We start from the raw sequence: 24907 nt of genomic DNA, 5'->3' as shown, positions 1-24907 counted from the left end.
TGTTTTTTTTTTCGTCAAGTTGTATGTTTTTGCAATATTGTGTGAATTTACGGTTATACAAATATACTTGTTGTTGTTATTCTCCACTGTTAGTTTTCAAAAAGTCGAAATCCGGTTGAAGTCCTACTTTTGAGAGCCGTTGCTTTCGAAAGGAAACTACTTTCGGGATTTAGTAACTAACAACCGAAAAAGTTTTGAAATTCTCCCAACTATTGCAGTCTTTTCGCATTTTAGAACTGACCGAGATCTCAAATTTTGGCTTAGTGTCATGTTATGCACGTGAACATAAAATCAAAGGGCCCTATGAGGTTTCGTCTGTTTTGCGTCGGGTGAACTAAATGAAATGATTGTGTTTATGCTGTATACTTCAAAGACTTTGAAGTATCTGATCCGCAGCAGTCGATTTTACTAATTCCTTTGGACAAGAATGCGTGACAGTTAAAAAGAACATGTTTGTTAACATACGACAAGGGTGGACAAAATAACCATATTTGGTTCTGGTTTATCAAAAAAGATTAAAATTATAAGAGTAATCTTTATTGAGGAAAACAGATAGTGAATTTTACTCCACTGTATTGTATTCTTAGTGACATGAGTAAGAAACGCGCCAATGGTGGTATTAAGAAGCAGCTCTAACCTGTAATGAATGTTGTCCTGTACTACCCCCGGGTGTACTAAGAAAATAATTTCGGTAGGTTTAAAATCTGTTGTTCTATTTTGTCAGGGCATCATGGGCTGAAGGTTGACTTCCCTTCGGCGTCAAGAAATACGGCTCTGAGTCTCTTGAAGCCACCGAAAAAAAAAAAGAAACAGTAAAAACAAGAACGGCAGCAGAACCTTAGGAATATTTCCCTTTGCTTGCTATCGAATTCTTCAAATTCAACGGTGTAAAGACTGTTTTAAAATGGAAACTTTTCATGCCGCACTTGCAGAGAGTACATGAATATTTACACAAGAATTTCACTTCCTGAATTTAAATGTTAAAATGTGTCAATTTTTCAACCAGTACAGTTGAGGGCGCTGGACACTTGGGGTAATCATGACAATTACTAAAGCGTGACAGAAATATTGTTGCTTTATATTATTAAGAAAGAATCACTTGATTTTTCCAGTGCAATTTAGAATAAATAAGGACTTGTAAACATTTGTAAACATTAGACAAACTGATTTCAATGTTTAATAATTATATTTTATCGCTTTTAGATAGGATTTTTATATTTATATGTATATATTTTTTAGGAATCTTAATTTAGCTAGATGGTGTTGTTGTTTGTTTGTTTTTTTGTTTGTTTTTTTTTTTTTTTAACCATTTTAAAATAGTCTGATGTAATACTTTTATACCCTTTGTTTTGATGTAAATACTTTTGTAAATACTAAACTTTTAATCGTGGAGCACCTGTAAACTAGCTAACAGCTAAGTGTGTACTTTTTTCCACGTTAAATAAAGTATGTATGTATGTATGTATGTATGTATGTATGTATGTATTTGCAGTTCTTGCACTTGCTAGTGCTTAATTATTCCAAGTTACACTCAAAATTACTGGAGTACTGGTACTTATTTCAAGAGAATCACCTTAAAAGTTTGGGAGAACGCCTGTTAGCTGTGGAAACTCGCTATCAGTTTATTTTAGTCTAACTCTGTGAAAGAGTCGCCTAATTTTGTATACATACAAGCTGATCACACAAACGTTAAGTTCAATCCAGAATGATGACAAATATAAAAATACAACTGGCGTTTGGAGCAACCGCAGATCTTTTATTAACTTTAGTCATTACAGAAATCATTCCCTTCACCGCTTCCTTAATTTCAAGTCACATTGAATCTAACTGCGATCGACATCCTAGATGCCGTGTCCCTCCGGTAGGTTTCTTTGGTGTCCGCCACCACCCGCAGCCTCTGTGGAATATAAATATCAAAGCGGATTTTTTTGTTAGTACTTGCCAGGTACTCGATGGTCAGCTACCCTACATGGGGGGGAGGAGGAGGGGTTGCTTGGTGGTGGACAGTAGACAGTTTTGTCCTGTAAGATAGAACGATGCTTAGCCTTTATCACCCAAGTCAACAGCATTTTTAAAGAAAATGGGGGAAGACAGGGTCTTTGCTCCCCGGTAACAACAAAGTTCATCCAACAAAAGGGACTGGATAGGAGTGCTGGAATCTTTGTTGTCAGTTGGAACGGAGGGATTTTGGGTCAAGTATGTAGCAATGCCGTGGAGTGAAAGCGTCATGGTTGCCAAATAGTTCGAAAGCTGTCTCTGAACTTTCCGAAAATATATAAAATCGAAAAATAACTGCATGACACGCATCTTAGACTTATAATTAGATAAATGATTCTTTTTTTAACTAAAACTACACAAAATTCCATTTCAATATATGTAAAAGATTTCCCATGGAATCGTTTATGGAAACGGGGTATTTTTTTCGAATCTATCGATATCACGAAACCCTCGGCTCGATATAATTAGCAATACTGACGATAAAACAAATAACGACAAATAACGTGAACGGTATTCAAAATGCCAAAGTAACGAGTAGGCCCCGTGTAGTGGGACACGTCGTGACACTTACGTAACGTAGCATTACGTAGTCGCGTAACCGGTCGAAACCGGTTATCAGAGAGCACATGTAGTCGAGCAGTCATCCATGTAGTCGAATGTAGTACGTTCGCTGATCGTTTAATAAAGGCTTTTGTGTTTAGTGTGACAACGACTCTTCCGTCTACAAAGTGGTGGAAAACCCGACGTTTCAAATATGCCAGCTACTATCGAAGAACTTCAAGGAGTCGTTTCCAGTTTAAGCGAAGTTGTCAAGGGACTTGTTGGCGCAATTCAAGCCGTTCACACTGCACAAACCACTGCCGCTGCTTCACAAGCTCACCCACCTGAGCATCAAGCTGTTTCTTCTCCAACCTTGCGCCTACCGAAGCTCCAGTTACCTACTTTCCGTCAGGATACGAAAGTACAAGATGACATCGGCGATTTCCTAGATCGTTTTCAAGAGCAAACTTCTCAATTTCCTGTCACTGTACGTCTATTGCTGCTCGAACAACAGTGTATCGAAGAGTGGCCACGTTCAGTGTTGTCGTTTTGCCGTGGCACAGAGGGTTTTGCTGAGAAACCACCGGAGCAACAGTTAAAATTGTTCATCGCAAGTTTACGAAAATAATTTCAGGAACCTACCGACTCCAAATGCCGCCGTTTGGCTTCTGAATTGAGCGCAATGAAACAAGATCTCTCGGAATATGTTGACGAATTCGCTTTCAAGTACAAGAATATCCTTCACCAACTCGAAAAACTGGGCGAGAGTCTCCACAAATCCTGTCCAACTTATGTTACTTCGCAGTTTATTTCCAAGCTACAACCGCATATCGCTCGTCCTTTGGTTCTCCAAGCCCAGAACGTAGCAGAGCTCGAAAAAGCCATCGAAGCCGCTCGACGAATCGAGCATTCATTCATCACTTCTGCGAATGAATCGCCTACGCCTTCACAACAAGATTCGCCTCCAACATCGACATTATTCCATGAAACCCCACAGCGTTCTACCTTAGTCAGCAGTTAATTTTCTGAGCAATTTCAAAACAATCTGCCATCTCAGCAACAACGATCCTGTTGGATTTGCGGTCACACCCAACATTCGGCTCGAGACTGTCCTCAGCGACCAGCCAAGAAGAATAAGAAACCTCCAGAAATATGCCGCAACTTTAACAGACTTCTTTCTGCGAATTGTGAGCAAGCAAACAACAAGTGTTCAGCTGGAAGACTTCATAAATGTTCTCAGTGTCACAAACAAGAACTTGCCAACGCAATCTGTAATGGCGGGAATCCCACCGTCGAACGAACCCACCGATAGTGAACTACCTCCTTCCTGTTCCACTCAAGAACAGACCGTATTTGGCTTACCCGCTGTTGCCAACCCTAGGGGTGCACTCAAAGAGCGCCATATCCTCTGGACTCCTATTGTCTCTGCTGGAAAGAAACTTCCTCTACCCCTCGACAGTTGCTGCTTGGTGTCTCTTGTTAGTCGTTCCCATGCTGATCATGTTGCCTCTAAATATCCACAGTTGAAGTATCAGTCACTTGATGAACCAGTTGCTGTCTCCGTTGCTGACGTAAAGTCTCAGCTGCAAGCCATCGGCACGATGGAAATTCCTATACAGTGGAACAATGGCAAAGAAACCACATTTCAGATGTTAGTCGTTCCTGGTCTTTCCTGGCTCATTCTTTTTGGAGAAAATCACTTGCACTCTACATAGGCCTTGGTCGATCACGCTGCCCCGCGCATCCACTTTCGACATCCCAGCATGTCCTTCAAAATCACCTGTTCCCTCCAGAATCCTCTCACAGAAGAATTGCCTCAAGGTACCAACCCTCATGCTGGTGTCACCTGTTTACTCACAGGAGCTTCATTCCCAGGCAATTCACCTGGAACTTCCAAACTAAATCGTGGACTGAACCTTGTCTCCGTTTACCTTACGCTTGGTACTCAACTCATGGCACTCTCAGACTCAGATCTATGGGTTCACGGTCAAGAAATTCAGCCCGGTGTTAGAGTTTTGAGTGGTCAATTTCACTTAAGTGCTGCCAATGATCAACTTCTTCCTGCTCGTTCCTTTTATCCATCAGTCTGTAATCTGACATCAACTTCACTTGAAACCATTTCGGAACAGCTTGTCCCTGACTTTCAGTCTCTGTTTACCACCACCCTTACAGTTGAGTGCAAACGTAAACAATTAGAAACCATTCCGGAACAGCTTGTCCCTGACCTTCAGTCTCTGTATTACATCCTGACCTTCAGTCTCTGTATTTCAGATATTCTACAGAATTTTATTCTCGGAATGTGTTCAGCCAATCCAGGATGGAGACTCAAAAGTTTTTGAAGATGCAGCAGAAAACACTGCAACATTCTAGCAGACAGCTGGATGTGTTGGGCCAATGGACAAGCAGCCTTATCACCAACTAATGTACAGCCTCCTACTCGTACACCCATCTCTTCAAGTCAGACTTACAAAATATCTGAACAGCAGAAAGAATTAGCAGCAGCAGGACTTGACTCCTCAATTCTCTCTCCCTTTACTGAGAACTTGGCAGAGTTCAATGAACATGACAGTGAATTTGTTCCCTCCACAACTACACCACTGGATCCAAAATCAGAGGAGTATCATCAAGCTCTAGTCAAAGCATTGGCACCTCAGCAAGCTAAACTAGCACGTTGATGTATGTCTATGGCAGAATTTGATTTCTTTATCGAACACCGTCCTGGCATAACAAACATTGTCCCAGATGCTTTGAGTCGTCAACCTATGCCCGACTTACCTGTTGTTGAGGACTTGTATGCTCCAGAAGAGGGTGTTACCTCTTTTGTCCTACTTACACTGTCTGCAGATGTCCCGCACCATACACCTTCCCTGGTATCTGAGACTGTTAATGGAACTTTTGCTTATTTATGCCATGTTTGCCTTCTAACTAACTTCTACTGTAGTGGGACACGTCGTGACCCTTACGTAACGTAGCATTACGTAGTCGCGTAACCGGTCGAAATCGGTTATCAGAGAGCACATGTAGTCGAGCAGTCATCCATGTTGTCGAATGTAGTACGTTCGCTGATCGTTGAATAAAAGCCTTTGTGTTTAGTGTGAGCAGCGACTCTTCCGTCTACACCGGGGGGTGTAAACGGGAGGCTACGCCCCAAGTTCTAACCCCTTACCCTTTATATACCATTTTTGACAGAAATTGTACCCCTTTCGTATACCTTTAACCCTATTCAGACCGGGCTTTTTTGGACCTTCTCAGACCGGGGGGGGGGGAGGGGGAAGCCCCCCTATGTAACTTCCAGAATATTTAAGCAATCACCATGAAACTTATAGGATGTATTGTACGTCCGAAACTCTTTCTTTTGGTATACGTCACGTGGGATGGTGACGTCACATCACGTGACAATTACATCATGATGTCAAAACAGCCGCCATCTTGGATCCGCCATCTTGAATTTCAATTTTTTCCAAAATGTCAGAAAACCACCCAAAATCACTGCAAGTACTCAAAATGAATAAAAATGTGCTTTAAACCCGTAAAAATGTAAAAATAATTCCATTTAAGTTTATTTTTATTAACAGAAACACGCAAAATTACAAATTTGGAAAAACATTCCTGTCAAAATGCCGCTGCCATGGTGATGTCAAGTTCCTGACACATCAACCAACCCTACCAAATTGTTGCCAGATAAATTTTAGGAAAACTCAGAAAGTTTGGCAGCGTTTGCTTAAATCTTAAAAAAAGTTATAAAAGTTCAAAGTCAGCGCGGGCGTCAAAAGCCCCCCCCCCCCCGGTCTGAATAACTGAAAAAAGGTACTCCTTTTAAATACCTAAAAGACATGGCGTGGACTTAAAATATGACGTTTTCTTGTTATTTTTATGTAGCGCTCAATAAATTAAAGTAATACAGCCATAAATTGCGTCTGTTCGAAATAGTTTAATGAAAGGCCCTTTTAAATAGCCAAATGACAGATTTCCATGCCCTTTCATATAGACATATACTTAAACTCGTGAAATCCCTACCCTTTTATATACCTGAAGCTTGAAAAAGGTACCCCTTTCGGGCGGAGCCTCCCCGTATAGGTCATTATAGGGAGTACCCCCGCCCCCCGGGGGGGAGTAGGCAGCTCCTAAATGAGTGATGTCTCACTTACCTTAAAGGCACTGGTACATGACCCTTAGATATTTGAATGTTCCTTCACATGGATCACGAAACACAGAGTTGCTTGCATACAACTCACAGCTGGCTCGGTTGTGGCATTTGGCCTCCACAATTGCATGAGAATTTCCAGCATGGCAATTGGTGGTGTAAATGTCCTCGTGTGGGCACGTAGTATGGTCATGCCTGCCAAAGGACGCTTGCAGCAAGTGAATTTTTTTTCCATCCGGGCAGCTTATGGTTCCTTTGTGGTTCTCACAAATGGCAATGGATTCAGCGCACCGGTATCCGACCTTCAGATATTTGTACGTTTCCGGACATGGATTTCCAAACACCGAGTCGTCTGCATACAACTCGCAGCTGGGCTTATAGCTGCATGTGGCCTCCACAATCGCATGAGAATTTTCAGCATGGCAATTGGTAGATTGGTAAACATTGTAAAACAACGGGTTTTTGCACGTACTAAGGTCATGCCTGCCATAGGAAGCTTGCAGCACTTGGATTATTTTCCCATCCTGGCAGCTGATGGTGTCTTTGAAGGTCTGACAAACGACCTCTGTAGCAAAGAAAATCATTACAACTATGAATACAGGGAAATTACTTTTTTGTATGTTTGCTTCAAGGTGGCGGAATTAATGTTTTTGACGAATTTTGTCTTATATTTTTGTTTTGATGTAACAATTGGGATTAATTGTTTATCTGGTCAACATAAACTGGGGAGATCTGCGCTTGCAGTGGCGGAGTTTGTCAAGCTCGTGTAGGACGAAAAAGTATTCCATGCTCGGAAAGGTAAGAGATTTTGGCATTGTTTGTGGAAATTTAATTGTGCCTAAACATTCGTAGCATCAACGTAAGGCGTCAGACACAACGAAAAAGCAAATTAAGTGGCAATGTCCTTTAAAGCGGACCACCGCATTTCGGGTCGGAACAAAGTTTTCCTTCAAACTTTGCCCAGTGAACTATCTTGGTTCACAAGTAAATGCAACGGCTTTAGTTTTTTGAAATACGTTAAAATATATTTTTTAGAGCCTATAACAGCCAAGGCGACTTAAAGGCTAATTTTGATGGTCACTACAACGAAAAATTACACAAGTTGACGAGCTCGGCACACAAAAACCGCCGACCGAGACAGAAAATTATTATAATCCCATGAAAGGTGGTCCTTGAAAGATTGTAAAAACATGTTTGTTTTAATATTTTTCTTATTTTCAGGTTCGGAAAAATTTATATCTTAACAACCGTCATATCGCTTTTTATAAACATGTCAATCTACCCTGACTTTGCTAGCCGTTATTTTCCAAGTCCAGACCATACTATTCTAAATACCAGCTGAATTCTACTAAATAGATGCCAGAGAGCACAGAAATTTAAAAATACCTTGCACTTCTTACTTTCTTTTGCCACAGCGACTTCCAACTTTTCGTGTTTTAAGCGAATCTTTCACACGCATTATGCAAATGAGGTTGTAAACCGAACAACGGTTGTTTTCAACAAAAACGGTTAAATTGTAAAATTTTGGCATTGGAAGTAAAAAATACTGGGAGTATAATAGAAAGAAAACTTGCAAATGATATAAGTAGTTACAATTTACGAATTATTCGGTCTCAACCTTTGCATGCTTTCAAGACAAATGTAACAATTAATTTGCAAAATGTGTTGTCTGCTGAACTTTGACCGATTTTTTCAAACAAACCATTCTAGTTTTTTGAAACTCGCTGTGTTTTATCTATATTTAAATATGAAAGCATTCAAGGTATAAAATTTAAATAATTCATTCAGTTTTAACTGGTCTAACAAGTTGGAGTAATGTACCTTTTGAAATCAACAATTTGTGACCTCTTAATTCAGTTGACTTGTTTTGTTGCCATTTTATAACTTTGCAATTTTATTTAGTTAACCTGCTGTTAAAAGACACATTCCTAAACGTGTTTTGCATACAGCAGCATTCATTATTCCCAGCCTGATCATGAATTCCCGCCGTATTTGTGGTCGCCTAAGCTACTTTCTATAAACCGCCTTACAATTAAACCGAATTTGCGTGACTTTTTTGTGTGTAATGCATAAACAGGATTTGCGTCGGGAAAACCGGACAGTTTGTACCGTCAAAATTCTATTGCTACAATTCACGTTACCTGTCTTAAGGATGCCCAAAGACATTTGGCATTGTTATTCTGTTACTTATTTTATTCATCGTTTAGTGTTAAGTGTTATATAATGGCACGATTTTTAAAACAAACGTTCGAGACAGTTATGGTAAGTATTGTTACAAAGTTTTGTAATTGGTTCGGCCCTGGGTTCGGCAAATAAAACTTCAAAACAAGATGTCGTGCTTTTTGTCGCGAACGGAAAAGTGTGGCGATTCACGAAACGTTTCAGGTCTCTTTTGCTTGCTTCAGTGCGATAAATCGATAGACAGCCATCTCGCTTCTATACATTTATCACAAGAGGACACTTCGGAATGGAAACTTATCCTGGCCAGAGCTGGCTTTTTCGATGTAGAGGGGTCGGTTGTCGCAAAAATTAACGTGTGCGCCAAGCACATGGGCACACATATGGAAATTTCTGGCGCTTAAGAACAGTTTTCCTTTATCAAGCGCACCAAGGACGTCCACGAAGAAACAAGGGGGGGGGGGGGGGGGGGAGCAAAGAGCTGATATTCCGTAAATCTATTCCGTAAAGCTATTTAGCAGATTACGGTATTTTCGTTTAAGTCGGATCAGGTGCGTAGAGAATTACCATACACTTTTTCTCACATAAAACTAGTCCAGTCCCTGAACTCTCTCTTCCGCGCGCCCTTTATAGAGGTTGAAACCAAGCGTGTGAAGAGAGAGTCCAGGATAACTTGCATGTGCATGAGCCAATCCCCCCCTCCCTAAATTGGGGGAAAAAAATATTTGGCAGCACTTTTGAAAACGCGCGCGCACAAATAACGAGCTCAACTACGCAACTGTGCACACTATACTAAGGCAGGATCACCGGAATAACTTTAAAAAAGCCTAGCTTGTCAGTCATTTAACTGTTTAATGATTTGGTTTTGTATGAAATTTAGCACAGTTTTTTCTCGCATTTATTCGCGCACTTGGTCGTGTAGTTTAATTCGTCATTTGAGCGAGCAATTCTTACCTTAGCGTAACCCTAGCGTGCATCTTAAGGCCGTTCGCGCTAATTGTTTATGCGCATCCTTAGTGCGCACGTGATTCATGTCGCAACGTCATGCCACGCCATATATTGAGCGCGCGCGCTGTGAAAGCTTTCTGAGCACATATAGGATGGGTAGCCGTTCCGCTCACTTCGCTTGGAGCTTGCTCTTTTAAATGGTCGGTGACCCCTACTTTTTCTTAACGGACTACTTTTGTTAATTAGTATCTACGTTTTGCGAGAAAATGAAAAAAAATCTGTCGAGTGGAAGTTTGTTTTCATTGTCCGACTGACGTTTGAATTTCGCTTTTTGAGCTTCTCGTTTTGCCGTACGACAGTTTTTAATGCCTTTTTCAGGGTTAAGTCTTACAAAAAGGATATCAACACAGGAATTATTTACGTAACAGACGCCCTTCTACAAAATGTGACTAAGATTGTTTGCCTCCGCTCACTAATCTTCGATATTTTTAACTACAAGCCTTGTAAACAGTGCTGAATTTCGCGTGTCAATTTTGCAAAATCAGGGTAGTTTTCCACACGCTTTAGCTCGGAAACAAAGTCGGTGGCCGCAGTAAAAATTTGAAAAAAAATCTATCGAGTAGAACATTTTGGCGCGAACGTCCTTAAGCAAGTGACGCCACACTCCTCGCTTCTGATTGGTTCCTTCTGAGCATGCGCATGCAAGTTTCCTGGACCCTCTTTTCGCCTGCCCGGGTTCAACCCCTATAAAGGGCGCGCGGAAGGGAGAGTTCAGGGACTCTGAAAAGAAATAAAAATAAATGTAAAAATAAATTAGAAATTACACGGCTAAAGGAAGGTCTTTTATAGCTGGTGAGGTATTAAGGCCCTTTCTTAGTTTTTAGGCGCGGTGGTCTAATGGTTAGCGCGCCGGACTCCGGAGCGAGCGTTCCGGGTTCGAGCCCTGGCCGGGGTCACTGTGTTGTGTTCTTGGGCAAGACACTTTACTCTCATAGTGCCTCTCTCCACCCAGGTGTATAAATGGGTACCGGCGAAATAATGCTGGGGGGTTCCCTGCGATGGACTAGCATCCCATCCAGGGGGGAGTAGAAATACTCCTAGCTGCTTAATGCTAAGGAAACCGGGATAAGCTCCGGCAGTATGTGCCACTTTGGCTCGAAGCTGACCTTTTTTTTTTTTTTTTTTTTTTTTTTAGTTTTTTTTTGCCTTTGCCATTAGGGGTGGACCATTAGATTATGATGGGGGTGGGGTCCAATCCATTACCCTTTTACATACCATTTTGACAGGAAAGGCACCCCTTTCATATACCGAAAACACATGAAGTCTTGATGTCAGTTTTACGTAGCGTTTAATAAATTTACGTAATACAGTCATAAGGTTTCTTCGAAATATTTTAATTGAAGACCCTTTTAAATACTTAAAAAACCGATATCCCGACCCTTTCATAAATCTCAACTTGTGAAATTCCTGGCCTTTTATATACCTGAAGCATGAAAAAGGTACCCCGGACCCCTTTCAGGTTTTGGGCGTAGCCTCTCCGTATAGGGTATTAAAGACCCCCTCCCCTTGGTGGTGGTGATGGTGGGCGGGGGGCGGCGGGGGGGGGGGGTTGGGGAGGAGCGTTGTTCAGAGACGTTTTTTGTTATAAGCTTAAAGATAGTTGTGGAAACTGAAACTTCTATAAAGCGTCGTCTAAACATGAAATCCAAATGGATAAGCAAAAAAGTCGAAAGATGAAGAACCAAGTGATAAGTTCTGAGCAGATTGGTTATAATGTTTTGGCCGTGTCACGTCAGTTTCCGTTTTGACCGAGTGATCTATATTTGAGTTAAGAAAACAGACAAGTACTTTTTTGAGAAAAGTATTTCTTTGAAAAGTATTTTATTTGCAATGAGATAGTGCTTTCCTTTCCTTTTTTGGAGGAAAATGATATGATCTCAGAGTGTAGTACACCTTTTTTTTGTAAGAAAATATTCTTATTTTTCTGCCGATTTTAGGCTGAAAATATTCTTATGAACATTATTAGAAAATACCGTTTGACATTTCCGTTTTAGCAAGTATTGGGTAATCAATTACAAGTGTTTGGTGTCCAGATCTGTATCGTGTTACATTGTGCACATGTACCATTGCTTTTCGTTGCAGCCTGGCCGTTTTGGCGTTAAAACAAAGCATTCCTCACAGAGATAAAGTGACGGAAATGAAAATACCTGATTTTGTTTCAACTAAAACTACCGGTATATTCTTTTTAAAATCTCAGCCTCGGATTTATTCCTAAAATATTATTATTAACAATTTGCAAATTTCAGCCTCGATATTCTTATAAACTACATTCTTATAAAATAAAAAGAGTGTAAGTTGTACCGTGTAGTGGCGACAGGGATCAGAGACGTTTCTAACCTGCGATCAGGTGTTATTTTTCTCGATCGCAGGTTTATAAGCTTAAACTGAAATTTGTGTAAGGTGTGATAGCACATCGTAACATGAAGACCAAACGGATAAGCAAAAACGTCGAACGAACCGAGATAAAGAACCACGCTATTAGTTCTAAAAAGATTTAGTTATAAATTATTGGCCGTGTCACGTCAGTTTCCGTTTTGTCACGGAAAAACTCGCCCCAGGGATCTAAATTGGAGTCAAGGAAACAGACTTGTAAGTATTTTTTTGAGTAGCGTATTTCTATGAAAAGTATTTCATTTGCAATAAGGCAGTGCTTTTCTTTTCTTTGTTGGAGGAGAATATCTCCTATTGCACTCAGAGGGAAGATAATTTGAACGTCGATACTCACAAATTTGTAAGTATAAGATGTGTGTAAATAAAATTCAGCTCGCACGAGCGAGCTTTGAAGTATTAAAATACCTAATACACAGAGATAGTCTAGAACTTAATGATGTCTGTGTATGTAAGAAAGAAGTTAAAAACGAAATTCATCAGGAAGAAAGGCAATTAAGGCCACAAAGGACCGTCTTCAGCTACTTCTTGCAAAATGGAAGGTAACAGGAGAAATTATTGTTTTTAACTTCGTACAGGTATGTGATAATTTAATTAAAATGTCACGAATTCTTTATTTCAATGTGTGGTGTTAAAATTGAACTTATTTACTGAGAAAGCGTTTAGATTCCAAAAATAACAAAACTGTTAACTCAACAATAGAAAGCAGCAAAACCTAAGAGTACACAATCCAATAAGTTTACCTGACCAAGTTTAGCAGTCAACGCAACTGCATTATTAATTCGTATCATACGAATTCAAAGTTCCAGGACGAATAATTCGCCGTTTTTAACCGCTTAAATCGTTTGCAAGTGATCATTCTGTGAAATCACCCGTATTTTTGACTTGCAATGCCGAAAGTCAACAAATAAACCGTTTTTGTTGAAAACAACCGTTGTTCGGTTTACAACCTCATTTGCATAATGCGTGTGAAAGATTCGCTTAAAACACGAAAAGTTGGAAGTCGCTGTGGCAAAAGAAAGTAAGAAGTGCAAGGTATTTTTAAATTTCTGTGCTCTCTGGCATCTATTTAGTAGAATTCAGCTGGTATTTAGAATAGTCTGGTCTGGACTTGGAAAATAACGGCTAGCAAAGTCAGGGTAGATTGACATGTTTATAAAAAGCGATATGACGGTTGTTGAGATATAAATTTTTCCGAACCTGAAAATAAGAAAAATATTAAAACAAACATGTTTTTACAATCTTTCAAGGACCACCTTTCATGGGATTATAATAATTTTCTGTCTCGGTCGGCGGTTTTTGTGTGCCGAGCTCGTCAACTTGTGTAATTTTTCGTTGTAGTGACCATCAAAATTAGCCTTTAAGTCGCCTTGGCTGTTATAGGCTCTAAAAAATATATTTTAACGTATTTCAAAAAACTAAAGCCGTTGCATTTACTTGTGAACCAAGATAGTTCACTGGGCAAAGTTTGAAGAAAACTTTGTTCCGACCCGAAATGCGGTGGTCCGCTTTAAAGGACATCGCCACTTAAAGGGCTCTTGGAGCCAGCGCATTCATGAAATGGGCAATTGCATTGTTTTCTTTGTTGTGATGGAATATTTGTCGAGGGCGTACAAAATGCGTGGGGGTAAACATCAGCTGCGTAGCGTCACGAGCCAAAACAAACTCTGCTTCAAACGTACAAAAAGACATTCCATTGAATATTTTTTTTTTTCGATCGCTCTTTATACTTTCTGTTGGACGTAGACAGATTGGGTTCAGGGTCGAGGACATTTTGAAGGGTCTTAGAAAAGAAAAAAAAAGGAAAAATATAGATTTGATAAATTTCCGTAATAGCAACGCGTGCGGGTCATGCATTACTACAAAGAAAATTGACGAAGCTTTATTTTTGTTTCGTTTCCTCATAAACGATACGGTATTATTTTGGATTCGATGTGAACTATTTACACAGTGGAGGCTACTATCCATTCCGAAGAAATCTCGCAACCAGAAAGTAAATACGTTTGACCGAAGGTAATTAATTTCTTAAAATTATGTTCTTCAAATACCGTAAAGATAATCCTCAGCACGACCAAAAAATATCGAGGTTCCTTACAAATACAAATATCTGACGACTGCAATGGTTTTAAGTTTAATTAAAGCGATGTGCTGGAAAAAATAGAGTAAGCTCTTTCAGCGTTTAATTGTAGAGTAAACATTCTAGCTATATTCTAAAACGGAAGAAAATTTCCACCAATCAGAGTGTTTGCAAGCGCAAAAAACGTGATGACTTGGCGTATCTCGTGTTTGCTCCCACGGAAGGGCTAACGTGTGCTACACTAGAAAACGGGCAAGTGACTGAAGAGAAGGGCATATATGCAGGTGAGTTACAAAGTTAATTTCATTGCATCCGTGCAACAGAGTAATGTATAAATGTGGGAGATAGCCCTATTCTATTTGTATAGGAAAATTCTCACCTTTGGTCTCAACCTCTTTTTGCAATTTGAACTCAAAAAAGGAAACATTTCTGGCTCATATAAAACCGTAGGGTACCAAATACATGATGGCGGACAGGAGCCATAATCGGGGACGGAGACCGTAAGCTCGAGATCCAGGTTGTCCCCATGAAAAAAGACAATTTTGCTATTTTTAGAACAAATTGCGCCATCTTCGGCGTCAAAAACGTGTTCAGTGTCACGTAAATCGCGAAAACATTCGGGTCTGCACGAAAAGTTGATAACGAAAATGAAGACAGTTAAGTTCTGTTAAAGCTTCAAATTTTGTATGGAAAGTATCGTATAGCAAACTGTGCAACTGCCATGTCGAACTTTATTCATCTCCTTGATGTAAAGCTCAAGATTAACTACCGTTGCAACTGCTGGAGCAGTTTTCTGAGATGAAATTAACGATATAAACATTTTTTGGATTAATCAAAAGCCATCGCGGTCTGATCGAAATTAAACTCCACGGCATCGCCAAGAATGCAAATCGTAATTATCAAGCTGTTACATTAAGAACAGTAGCAACTTGGCTGTGTCTTTTTTGTGGAAATAATTTCATATTTGCCGGAAGAGCTCGCAGCGCGGCTCGAGACGAACGAACAATATAAAATCCTGGTATGACTGTAAATACTTATTGATGTATTTCAGCTTAATTATTGAACCCGGTTAAAAATCTCTGTATGGTAGCTTTTCACATTAATTTTCCCTGGTTGTTTACATGTCGAAGTTACGCATTTGATTGGCTTCAAAACAGTGTATTTGGTCTTATCTCTGTTCTTGTCGACCAGTGTTTTGGTCTGTCTTGAATTTGGCCTTTATTTGATTTGACCATGTGATCAATTTAGAGAAGTATATACCTCAGGCTTTTTGCCAAAAGGTAATAATTTCATCTACGATTTAAGTGTTGTTTTGCAGTTTATCAGAGATCAGAAGCCCCAAAACACTTTTTAATTTTAGAACTGATTTATTTTGGGATTGCATGTTTGTTTCAAAAAATAAACCATTTAGATTAATTACATTACTCCGATCTTACACATTACTCTTGTGGTTTGATGTTTCCCCACATTGATAGAAACATATTTAAATATTTTCTGTAGTTATTTTTTCATTGATGGAACATTCAAAATTATGCTATAAGGTGCCATTTTAAGGCGACAAAAGTGTTCTGCAGAAATAAAATATAATTTTAATTTTCATTGGATGAGTAAAAAAATGTGAAGGCAAGCTCCCTTTACTTAACTTAAATTGGAGAGAAATAGAGATTACTCCATGGAAAATGCGCGCGTACGATTTTTATTCACGAGTTGAGTAGTATCAGAAAACGAACGAGTGAGCGTAGCGAACGAGTGAGTTTTCTGATACAACTCTACGAGTGAATAAAAATCGTACAAAGCATTTTCCATGGTGTAATTTGTTTATTTTATAGATACCGAGGTTTTTGAAAAGCAAATTAAATCGCTCGACTTTTTATCAGTTAAGCGCGTGTTTAGGAAACCCATTCATCTGCCATAAACTAAAATAACTAAAACATGTTTGTCTTTCAAAATCACATCTTTAATGAAGTAGCACAAGAAATGAGACGTCAGTTTATACTCTCACAACTTTTACAGAAACAACTTTTGATAGAAAACCTGACTGAGACTTGTACAAAACTTGCAAGTTCCAGTTTAATGTTTTAACACAACAAAACAGCGCTAAACGCTGAATAACTCAACGCGAACTCGAGCGAACTTTTACCAAATTAAATCAAGAAAACAGTCTGCCAAAACCAAGGACAAACCTGCAGTGTCTTAGTCATCATCTGAATCAAAACTCGCTACAATCCCTCGGAGTGAAGACGGCCCGTATTCTTGTCCTTCCTTTGTGCGAATTTACTCAAAGGTTTATTCAACTCGGCAGGAGGAATTTCGGTTATCTCGCTTCGTGTTTCTCTTTTGTTTGAAGAAACGTTGTGACAACAAGGCCGTCTTGTTTGTTTTCTTTATAGTGTTTTGGTTTTCCTGTTCTGCAATATAAACGACTCAGTGGAGCCGTTAAAAACACTAACAAACCTTGAACGTGTCTCCGCCATGTCGCCGGTGTTTACGACGAGAATCAAAATGGCGATACGTGTTGTTCACAAGTGAGTTTTCGTCGTTCGCGCTTGTGATTGGACGAACGACGTTTTTTCACTAGTGAGTTTTCATCGTTCGCCTTTCCTATTGGCTAATGCATTTTACGTATCATTTGTACGCAATCGTTTTTTCGTGAGAAAATCGCAGTATCTATGAAAAAAAAAAATCTCAGTATCTATGAATTTATCTTCGAGTGTTCAAATCTATATCTCACTCGTTCGCTGCGCTCACTCGTGAGATATCGGTTTTGAACACGAGAAGATAAATTTCATATCTCCAAGCAACCATGTAATATTCTGTTTATTATATAGACCAACTAATTACGATGTTTTTGGCGATTTTCCGAAGATTTCCGAGGATTTTCCGAAGATTTCCGAAGATTTTCAAAATGTTGTCTGAAGGTCGTACGAATGTTTCCGAACATTTTCCGAAAATTTCCGAAGATTTCCGAAGCTAACCGAAGATTGCCGAGGAAGATCCGAAGATGTTTCGACTTAATATCGATAAACTTTGGCTCATTGAGCTATGAAATGTGGCAAACTGCGAGATGATTGGTCAAAAATGATATCCACACATGTGTGGATACCATTGATACAGTCAACTCTCGTTATAGCGGACACGCTCAGGACTTCGTTTAGTGTCCGTAATAGCGAGAGTCCGTAATAGCGAGGTGTGAGGAAAAAAATGGCGTTAATAGTATGGGCTATGACGAGCTTATCAACAGTCGTGAAAAGACTCAGTAGTCGTTAGGTATGGAGAATGGCAATGGTCGAGGGTTTGAGGGTTTGATCTCTCAAAAGGAGTCGTCTGAAAGAAAAGGGCGCAAGCTGAAGTGAAAAAGCAAAGTCTGGTGTACAGCTACTGAAGCAATTGATGCAAAAATAATTATTGCAGAAGACTTCTGAAGTGTGTTTCGACTAATAGTATTTAACACACTGCAATTTTTTTGCAATAATGTTATGTGAGAAGTTCATGGTGTCCGCTTTATCGAGAGTCAAAACAATAAAATTGTTCTTTTGGTACCACGAAAGTGTCCGTAATTCCGTAATAGCGAGAGTCCGTAATAGCGGGAGTCATTTCCAGTCAAACCTCTATAACTTTCGCCGGGGATCTGAATTTTGTCCGTAATATCGAGCGTCCGTAATAGCGGGGTGTCCGCAAGGCGAGAGTTGACTGTATTAGGCTTTTATAGATTGTGCTCCTAAAAGTGGCATATTATGCTACTAGCAGTGCTCAAAATTTTGCCAAATTATGCAAAAATTATGCCAGAATTCCCAAATTATGCTTCTGATTTCCGAAATTATGCTCACAAAATGACGTAGATTCTATACATAGAGGTGCGCAATAACGACACCAAATTATGATGTTTTTTAAATAAACTGTTGTTGTAAATTTATTTGTGTTTATGGCAGTTTATCACGGCCGTCAGCTGTCCAAATTAGCTGCTCGCATCTCTAAACCGTTTGTAAAATGCCTCCAACGACTTAACAATCACAATTGTATAGCTAAAACACGCATTGCAAGAACAAACTACCTAAATTTCATTTATTTCTGTAGAAAGTACACCATATTTACTACATTTTATGAATTTATGCTCCAAAAAGTGCTAAAAATTGCTAATTATGCCGTGGCAGTGCTCGTTTCACAAATTATGCTTTTTAGCTCCAATTATGCCAAAAATTATGCTAGCACAATCTATAAAAGCCTAATTGATATCCACACATGTGTGGATACCATTTTTCTCGATTTGCTACCACTCGCTAAAGCACTGCATTCTATATAATAAAGACACATGCTATTTCTATAAAGAGAAATATTTATGTGTTACTTGAACGCTTGAAAGCCAAACTGCAGCAGGTCTGAGTTTATGGCTCCTTTGCATAAAATGGACAGTCGGCTTTAAATGGGAATTTACTACTTAATATGAAGTTCTTCTTTTTATTCTTCACTTGCGCAATTCAGCAAATTCAACATACACTAGGACCTTCTCCAAAATGAAAAAAAAAAAAAACAAACCCACCTCTCCTTAAACATTACGCTATTCTCACTCCTCCGTGATCTGGAAACATAACACTATTTTTTTTTGAAATAGCTGCTTGTTGGTTCATTGTAGGCGTACAGAAATGCGTGCAAGCGAACATGTGCGTGTCAGCACATATTAAATGAACCCGTTTAGGGTCCCCTACGTCAAAACCTTTGGGTTTATTGATTCATGTTACAATTTTTAAAACTTCAGAAATTGTGATTTGATGTATTTTTTTTATTAAACTAATCATTAGGCTATAAAAACATTTGATTTATTTTCAAATGTGTATCTCAGCTTAATCGAAGATTATTTTGGCTTTTACTAAGGGGGCAGGGATACCATGTGAAATTATTTCCGTTTGCGGCAACTTCCGTTCACGGCCCACATGTACATGTTTTGTTCACGCAGACCATCGTGGACTTGATTGCGCGTGTTAGCACGTATTAAAATGAACCCGTTGAGGGTCCCCTACGTGAAAACATTTCGGCTTATCGATCCATGTTACATTTTTTAGAACTTCAGAAATTGTATTTTGATGTTATTTATTTTATATGCTAACCACTAGGCTATACAAACATTTTAATTTTTTTTCACATATGTATCTCCGCTTAATCGAAGTTTTTTTTGGCTTTTACTTAGGGGGAGAGGTAGCAAATGAAATTACATTGTAAAGTTTCCGTTCGCGACAACTTCCGTCTACGGTCCACAACTTCCGTAAACATCTGGTTCGTTTTAATATCTCATCCATTACATGCTCTACAGCACGCAACATGAATGAGCGTAAAAATGACTGACCATGCCGGTTCTCCCATATATGGGCTATACAAGTGTGTACCGCTCAACAGGGTATGTTTTTTGCCTCTCTGACTCTGGAGAAGGATATGAAAATTACCCTTTTACTCTGGAAAAGGGTCTATTTTATTTTAGATTTGACTCTGAAGCAAGGTCGAGTTTTCCCCATAATCCTGATTTACATGTATCGCGATAAAGTATAGCTACGAAACTCCGCTCCCCTCGTCACTCTATCTCTAAGTCAAAGACGAAGCCAGTTGAGCGCTTTGCGATATGCACTAGTGATTCATATGTAAAAAAAAATTATGTTTGATTTTGCATATTACCAGGAACAGGGTCGCAAACTCCTCTTTTGTTCTCTGAAAGACTCATTAGCACATCCCCGTAGTAATTTTATTGAAAGGGTTTTTACACCATACCTTCAGAAGCCATGGCGAGTTTGGTTTCCGCCACGAAAGCAACCAGCACAAGGGCCGCGAAAAACACAGTTCACTTCTGAGCAGCCATGCCTGAAAACTAATAACAACAACAATAAAACATTTAATTATAGGAACTCATTAACGGGGTGAGACTGCCGCAAAGTATTTATATCGGGGGTATTAAAGGCTGGTTCTCATATGATCGCCCCGATCGTCTCTGTCGCTTCTGTCGTTTGCAAAGTCTGAGGTGATTGGAGCAAGCAAACTTTTTGAAGCGACAGAAGCGACAGAGACGATCGGGACGATCATATGAGAACCAGGCTTTAGTAGGACGATGAAACGAGCGTGTCCGCAAAGTAGGTTCTACCGAAACGTCCAGAATGCAGTTATTCCGATCTTGCGGTTTTGAGCTCATTTGAATCTTTGTGATTCATCAGCTATATTGAAGATTGTTTCAGTTTCGAGCCAAAGAAAAAAGGAAGTTATTAGGAATAAAAGCAAGATTTCCAATTCGTGTCGTGCGTGATTAAGATCTACATGTGCTACTTGTACACGTGTCATTTTTATTGTTTTTTTTTTCTTAGATAGATGACTGTTCATTTTCACAAGAAAATCTCTGTACATGCATTCGATGAATACAAGGAGAATATAACCGCAATTCAGCTAGCGCACATTAATTTCATGCTAGTCCACGATTTCCATTAAAAAATGACCGTTTTTTTTATTGATCTTTTATGCTATTTCTTCAACAAAATCAAATTGAGATTTAAGCATTTATAAAGGTTAAGCATATAAAAATCTGTAGATGTCTTTTATAGTGGCACGAACTTGTGAGCTATAGTTACATTCTCACTCATTAATTATGCCGCTCATTGTCCGGCGTGGATAAGACATGGGAAAAGATTGTGGCCTCCGGCTGCTCACGCACCTTGCTGCTTCAGAACAAACCCAAAAGATCTTCCCACTTATAGGAAAGAATACCCACAAACTACACCTTCTCCCCAAAACTCAAAAAACCCCTCAAACCCCAACCGGTATGCGAGTGGCCCAGCCCGGCTAGTGGGGTTACTTCCCTACACCATAGCAAGTATTTCGACCGTGGCTTATCATGACAGAAGAAGATCCAAGAAAAATCCTTTAAGAAATCGCCAAGATTAAAACAAGTGTTGTTACAAAAAGGAAAACGTAAGACAAGAAACGAAAAATGAACAAAAGGGAGAAAACCCCACTAGCCGAGCCGGACAGGAATCCGTCGTAAACGGATTATAGGGCGTAACTGAGATTACCCTTCTGATCGCGACAAGGCCAGTGGAGGGGTGGACTGTTTAAAATTTTATATTATTTTAAAAAAGACATAATATTTTGAATTTTTATTTTAAAACTTCTAGCTTGGGGAAAATTAAGGATAAACAACACTCCCACATATCCCACGTTGTTGTGTCTAAACGTGGATCAAACACTAAACTCCGTGGATAAAAAGCGGCCAACCGGCGAGCTTTTAATATTTAAACACTGAACTTACAGAGATACACAAATCCATAAAACAAACATGCGTAATACTTGTCAAATTAACGTTCCGCACTGGAATGTGTTACGTAACAAACCTTAAGTAACCAAAACGTAAACACTTTAAATCTAAGCTCATTAACACTCTAACACCAGTAAGCTCTTAAACAAAAGTCCACAAAACGGCAACTACTTGATTTTCTTGACTTGCAAGCTAAACAATTCCAGACCGATATACCATAACAAAACACTTAACACACTAACAGTTAAAATGGTCGACCCACGATACACAGTTCAAACTTTAAACAAAACCGACAAAAGGCTCTTGCCAACTTAGCTCGACACACGAGCCAACTTTTAGACTAAAACCGACACGGCGTGTAACAAATTGTGCTAAACACAGGAGCAAACATTGAGCAACCTAAAGCCGACACACGGCATCAGACAATTTCTGCTCGACACATGTTGTATCGATCCATACTCTTTATTTCGACTCCTTGATAGATTCCGAGAAATGACAATAGTATCCTAATAGATAATTCCGTGATTCGATAGATATTCCGTACTACAGAGATAGACCAATGTTCACTCTAGACTCTTTTCCGTTCTCTTCGATTCCTTCCTTGAGCACGTTTTTTAACTGTCAATCACGAGACTCGACTCAGACCTCGCAGGTCAAAATCGGCCCTAGTCCCTAGCTTATTTACAACAACACACGAGACAGCCGACAGACGGCATCTGCCAATTTCAGCTCGACATATAAGCGAACGTTTTAGCTGCAGCCGACATACGGCCTCTGCCAGTCTCTGCTCGACACACGAGCAAACCGTTTAGCTATTACAGCCGACAAACGGCGTCTGCCAATTTCTGCTCGAGACACGAGCAAATGTTTTAGCTACTACAGCCGACATATGGCGTCTGCCAATCTTTGCTCGACACACGAGCGAACGTAAGCTACTACAGCCGTAACACGTATGGTAATAACGAATTCAGGGCGAATTCGTCGAGCTTGTGCATACCGGCATGCCGAATGTCGAGAACGTAGCGATTTAATAGTATGCACAAGCTCGAAGAATCCGTCCACTTCGAAAGCAAAATAATTTTAAGAATCGCTTGGCATTTCTAAACAGGCATAGAATTTTCTCATTAGGTTACTAAAGTAAATGGAGATATTCATCCATTCATTCGTTTGCGTGAGGTTTTCTGCAGTTTTCTGTTTCAATATTTCTTACTTCCGGGCTGAGCCAAATTTTTTACAAGTGTCGAGAACATAGCGATCTTATGGTATACCGAAGCTCGGATATTTCGTCAACTAGAAAACCAAAATAATTTTTGGAATCGCTTGACATTTCTAAACAGACATCTGATACTCTCAAGAAGTTTGAAAGATCCTTTCATGCGACTTGGTCCAAAGTATAAATGCCATCGACCGTTGCAAATGGCAACGACCGTTTTGAGAAATGGCATCGACCGTTTCAAATGGCAACGACCGTTTACGAAAGGGAAATTTGCTTCGGCGACGTAGCGCGAGAGTATAAGAAAATTCGCCCGGACTTCCCGGCTTGCGTATCTCTTTCGAAATGCCCCGAAACTAAGCAAAGGGATCTTTAAATACAGCGATTGTGCACGTGGTGATTAAGCATTACCTAACGCAACTATCTATAATCAAATGGGGTTATGTAATCCACGCACTTCTGAATTCCGCGTCATAATAATGAATGATAGATATTCCATTGGGATGATACGCTGGATGCCTATTTTTATCACACCGATCGACTGCAATTGCAATCGATAATGACATGAAAGGATATCAAGAACGCAAACTTAGAATAACAAAAAGCGGTGTGTAATCTTCTGCAGCTTCTGCCTTTGCCTTAACAGCGCATTAAAATGAGCTTTTCCATAAACTTGGCACGAAATTAGGATCTTTAGTAGCCATTCCGAAAATCTCAGGTGACGCCTTCGCATAATCAAACTACAATTTAACTTTCCAAAAACAATATTACGAAAGTTCGTGGTGATGCTTCGTTTAAGAATGTCTGAGCAGTTTACCTGTGTTCATTGGTATGATACGGTGGAAGACCCTTTTTATCTCACTAATTCTGATAAACTACAATTGCGACCGATAATGACATAATAGGATATCAAGAACACGAACTAAGAATATAAAGAAAACCTGTCTAAACTTATTCCCTCATTATTGTTTCTTGAATTTTTAGAATGAAACACTAATTCTTTTTGATATTCAATTAACAAGAAAATTAATAAAACAAAGTGAATTTTTCCTTTTCAGTAATACATATTTACCTGAAAGATATTTGTCCTGCCTGAACTTCTCAACAGCTCAAGATAATGATCAAGCTAATATTGCCCACTATCCCTAAAATGCATGTATTCTTCAACCTGATTGGTTAAAGAGCATGCCAAATATTGATTGATAACAAATATCTAACCTTGACGGCTTAAGGCAGTAAAAATACAGACATATCGACTGTTGAGTTGTTAACGGCATCCTATATAAAATGCTGTTGAACAAGGGAAAAAATTGTGTGATAAAAAATAAGTAAAAGAATCGTTAAATCCGAAGCAACTTTCTACTGCGTGTTTCTACAGCTGTTTCGTGATATTAATAAAAATAAATAAACCTTAAGATATCAAGACAATTGTGTGAGAAATGACAAACAGAAGCAACTGCGTTGACTAGCAAATTCATCTTTTGTTTTTACAGCAGTCTTAGAGTTTGAAAACAGAGTCACTTAATTAGATTCCGTCCACACGTATCCAATTTCGTTTGAAAGCGAAACATTTTCCTCGCGAATCGCGTCCAAAACGTATTCGGTGAAAACGGTGAAAAAAGCAAAAATTTTCAAAACGTTTTCCAGAGTGAAATTTTTTGAAAATGCCATTTTCTCGTTCTTTGTTTGGACAGTGAAAACAGAATTTTAATGAAAACGGTGACGTCACAGCATCTGATCTCGCGCCGGATATGAATGTTTCACTGCTACCTTGCCTTATGTTAGTTTAACATTTTTTTTTTCTAATAATATGCTTTAAGTTGTTATGTTAGAATACGATCTAATCAGCGGGGCTTCTTCTTGAGATCTACGAGCAGGACTTCGAAAGCTCTGATTTTACACCAATTTTTTAAAGTGTTTGCTGATACAATTTTGTCGACCAAACATTGATTTCAGACGAAAAGAAGGAGATTTTTGAATTATTCAAGACCAACCTTAATAAAAAAAAATCCCTTTTCAAACATAAACGGATACGTATCGATGGACGAAAATAATACATGTGAATACGATATTGTTAAA

General features: G+C 39.2%; 1 protein-coding gene across 1 annotated transcript; it reads right to left on the bottom strand.

The window, feature by feature from the left end:
* Positions 1–1743: 1743 nt before the first annotated feature.
* LOC144644819 (L-rhamnose-binding lectin ELEL-1-like) lies at positions 1744–23937 on the bottom strand. Its single transcript, XM_078504370.1, has 4 exons — positions 23901–23937; positions 20088–20184; positions 6687–7247; positions 1744–1897 (listed from the first exon to the last, which is right to left on the bottom strand). Exons 2-3 carry the CDS (start codon positions 20098–20100, stop codon positions 6688–6690), a joined length of 573 nt encoding a protein of 190 aa, XP_078360496.1. The 5' UTR covers positions 20101–20184; positions 23901–23937; the 3' UTR covers positions 1744–1897; position 6687.
* Positions 23938–24907: the final 970 nt, after the last annotated feature.

This window comes from Oculina patagonica, chromosome 2, assembly GCF_052425735.1.
Source record: "Oculina patagonica isolate OP01 chromosome 2, crgOcupat, whole genome shotgun sequence".
In the NCBI taxonomy this organism is placed as follows: Eukaryota; Metazoa; Cnidaria; class Anthozoa; order Scleractinia; family Oculinidae; genus Oculina; species Oculina patagonica.
Note: the sequence above shows the minus strand (reverse complement) of the source record. Positions and strands in the feature narration are given on the sequence as shown.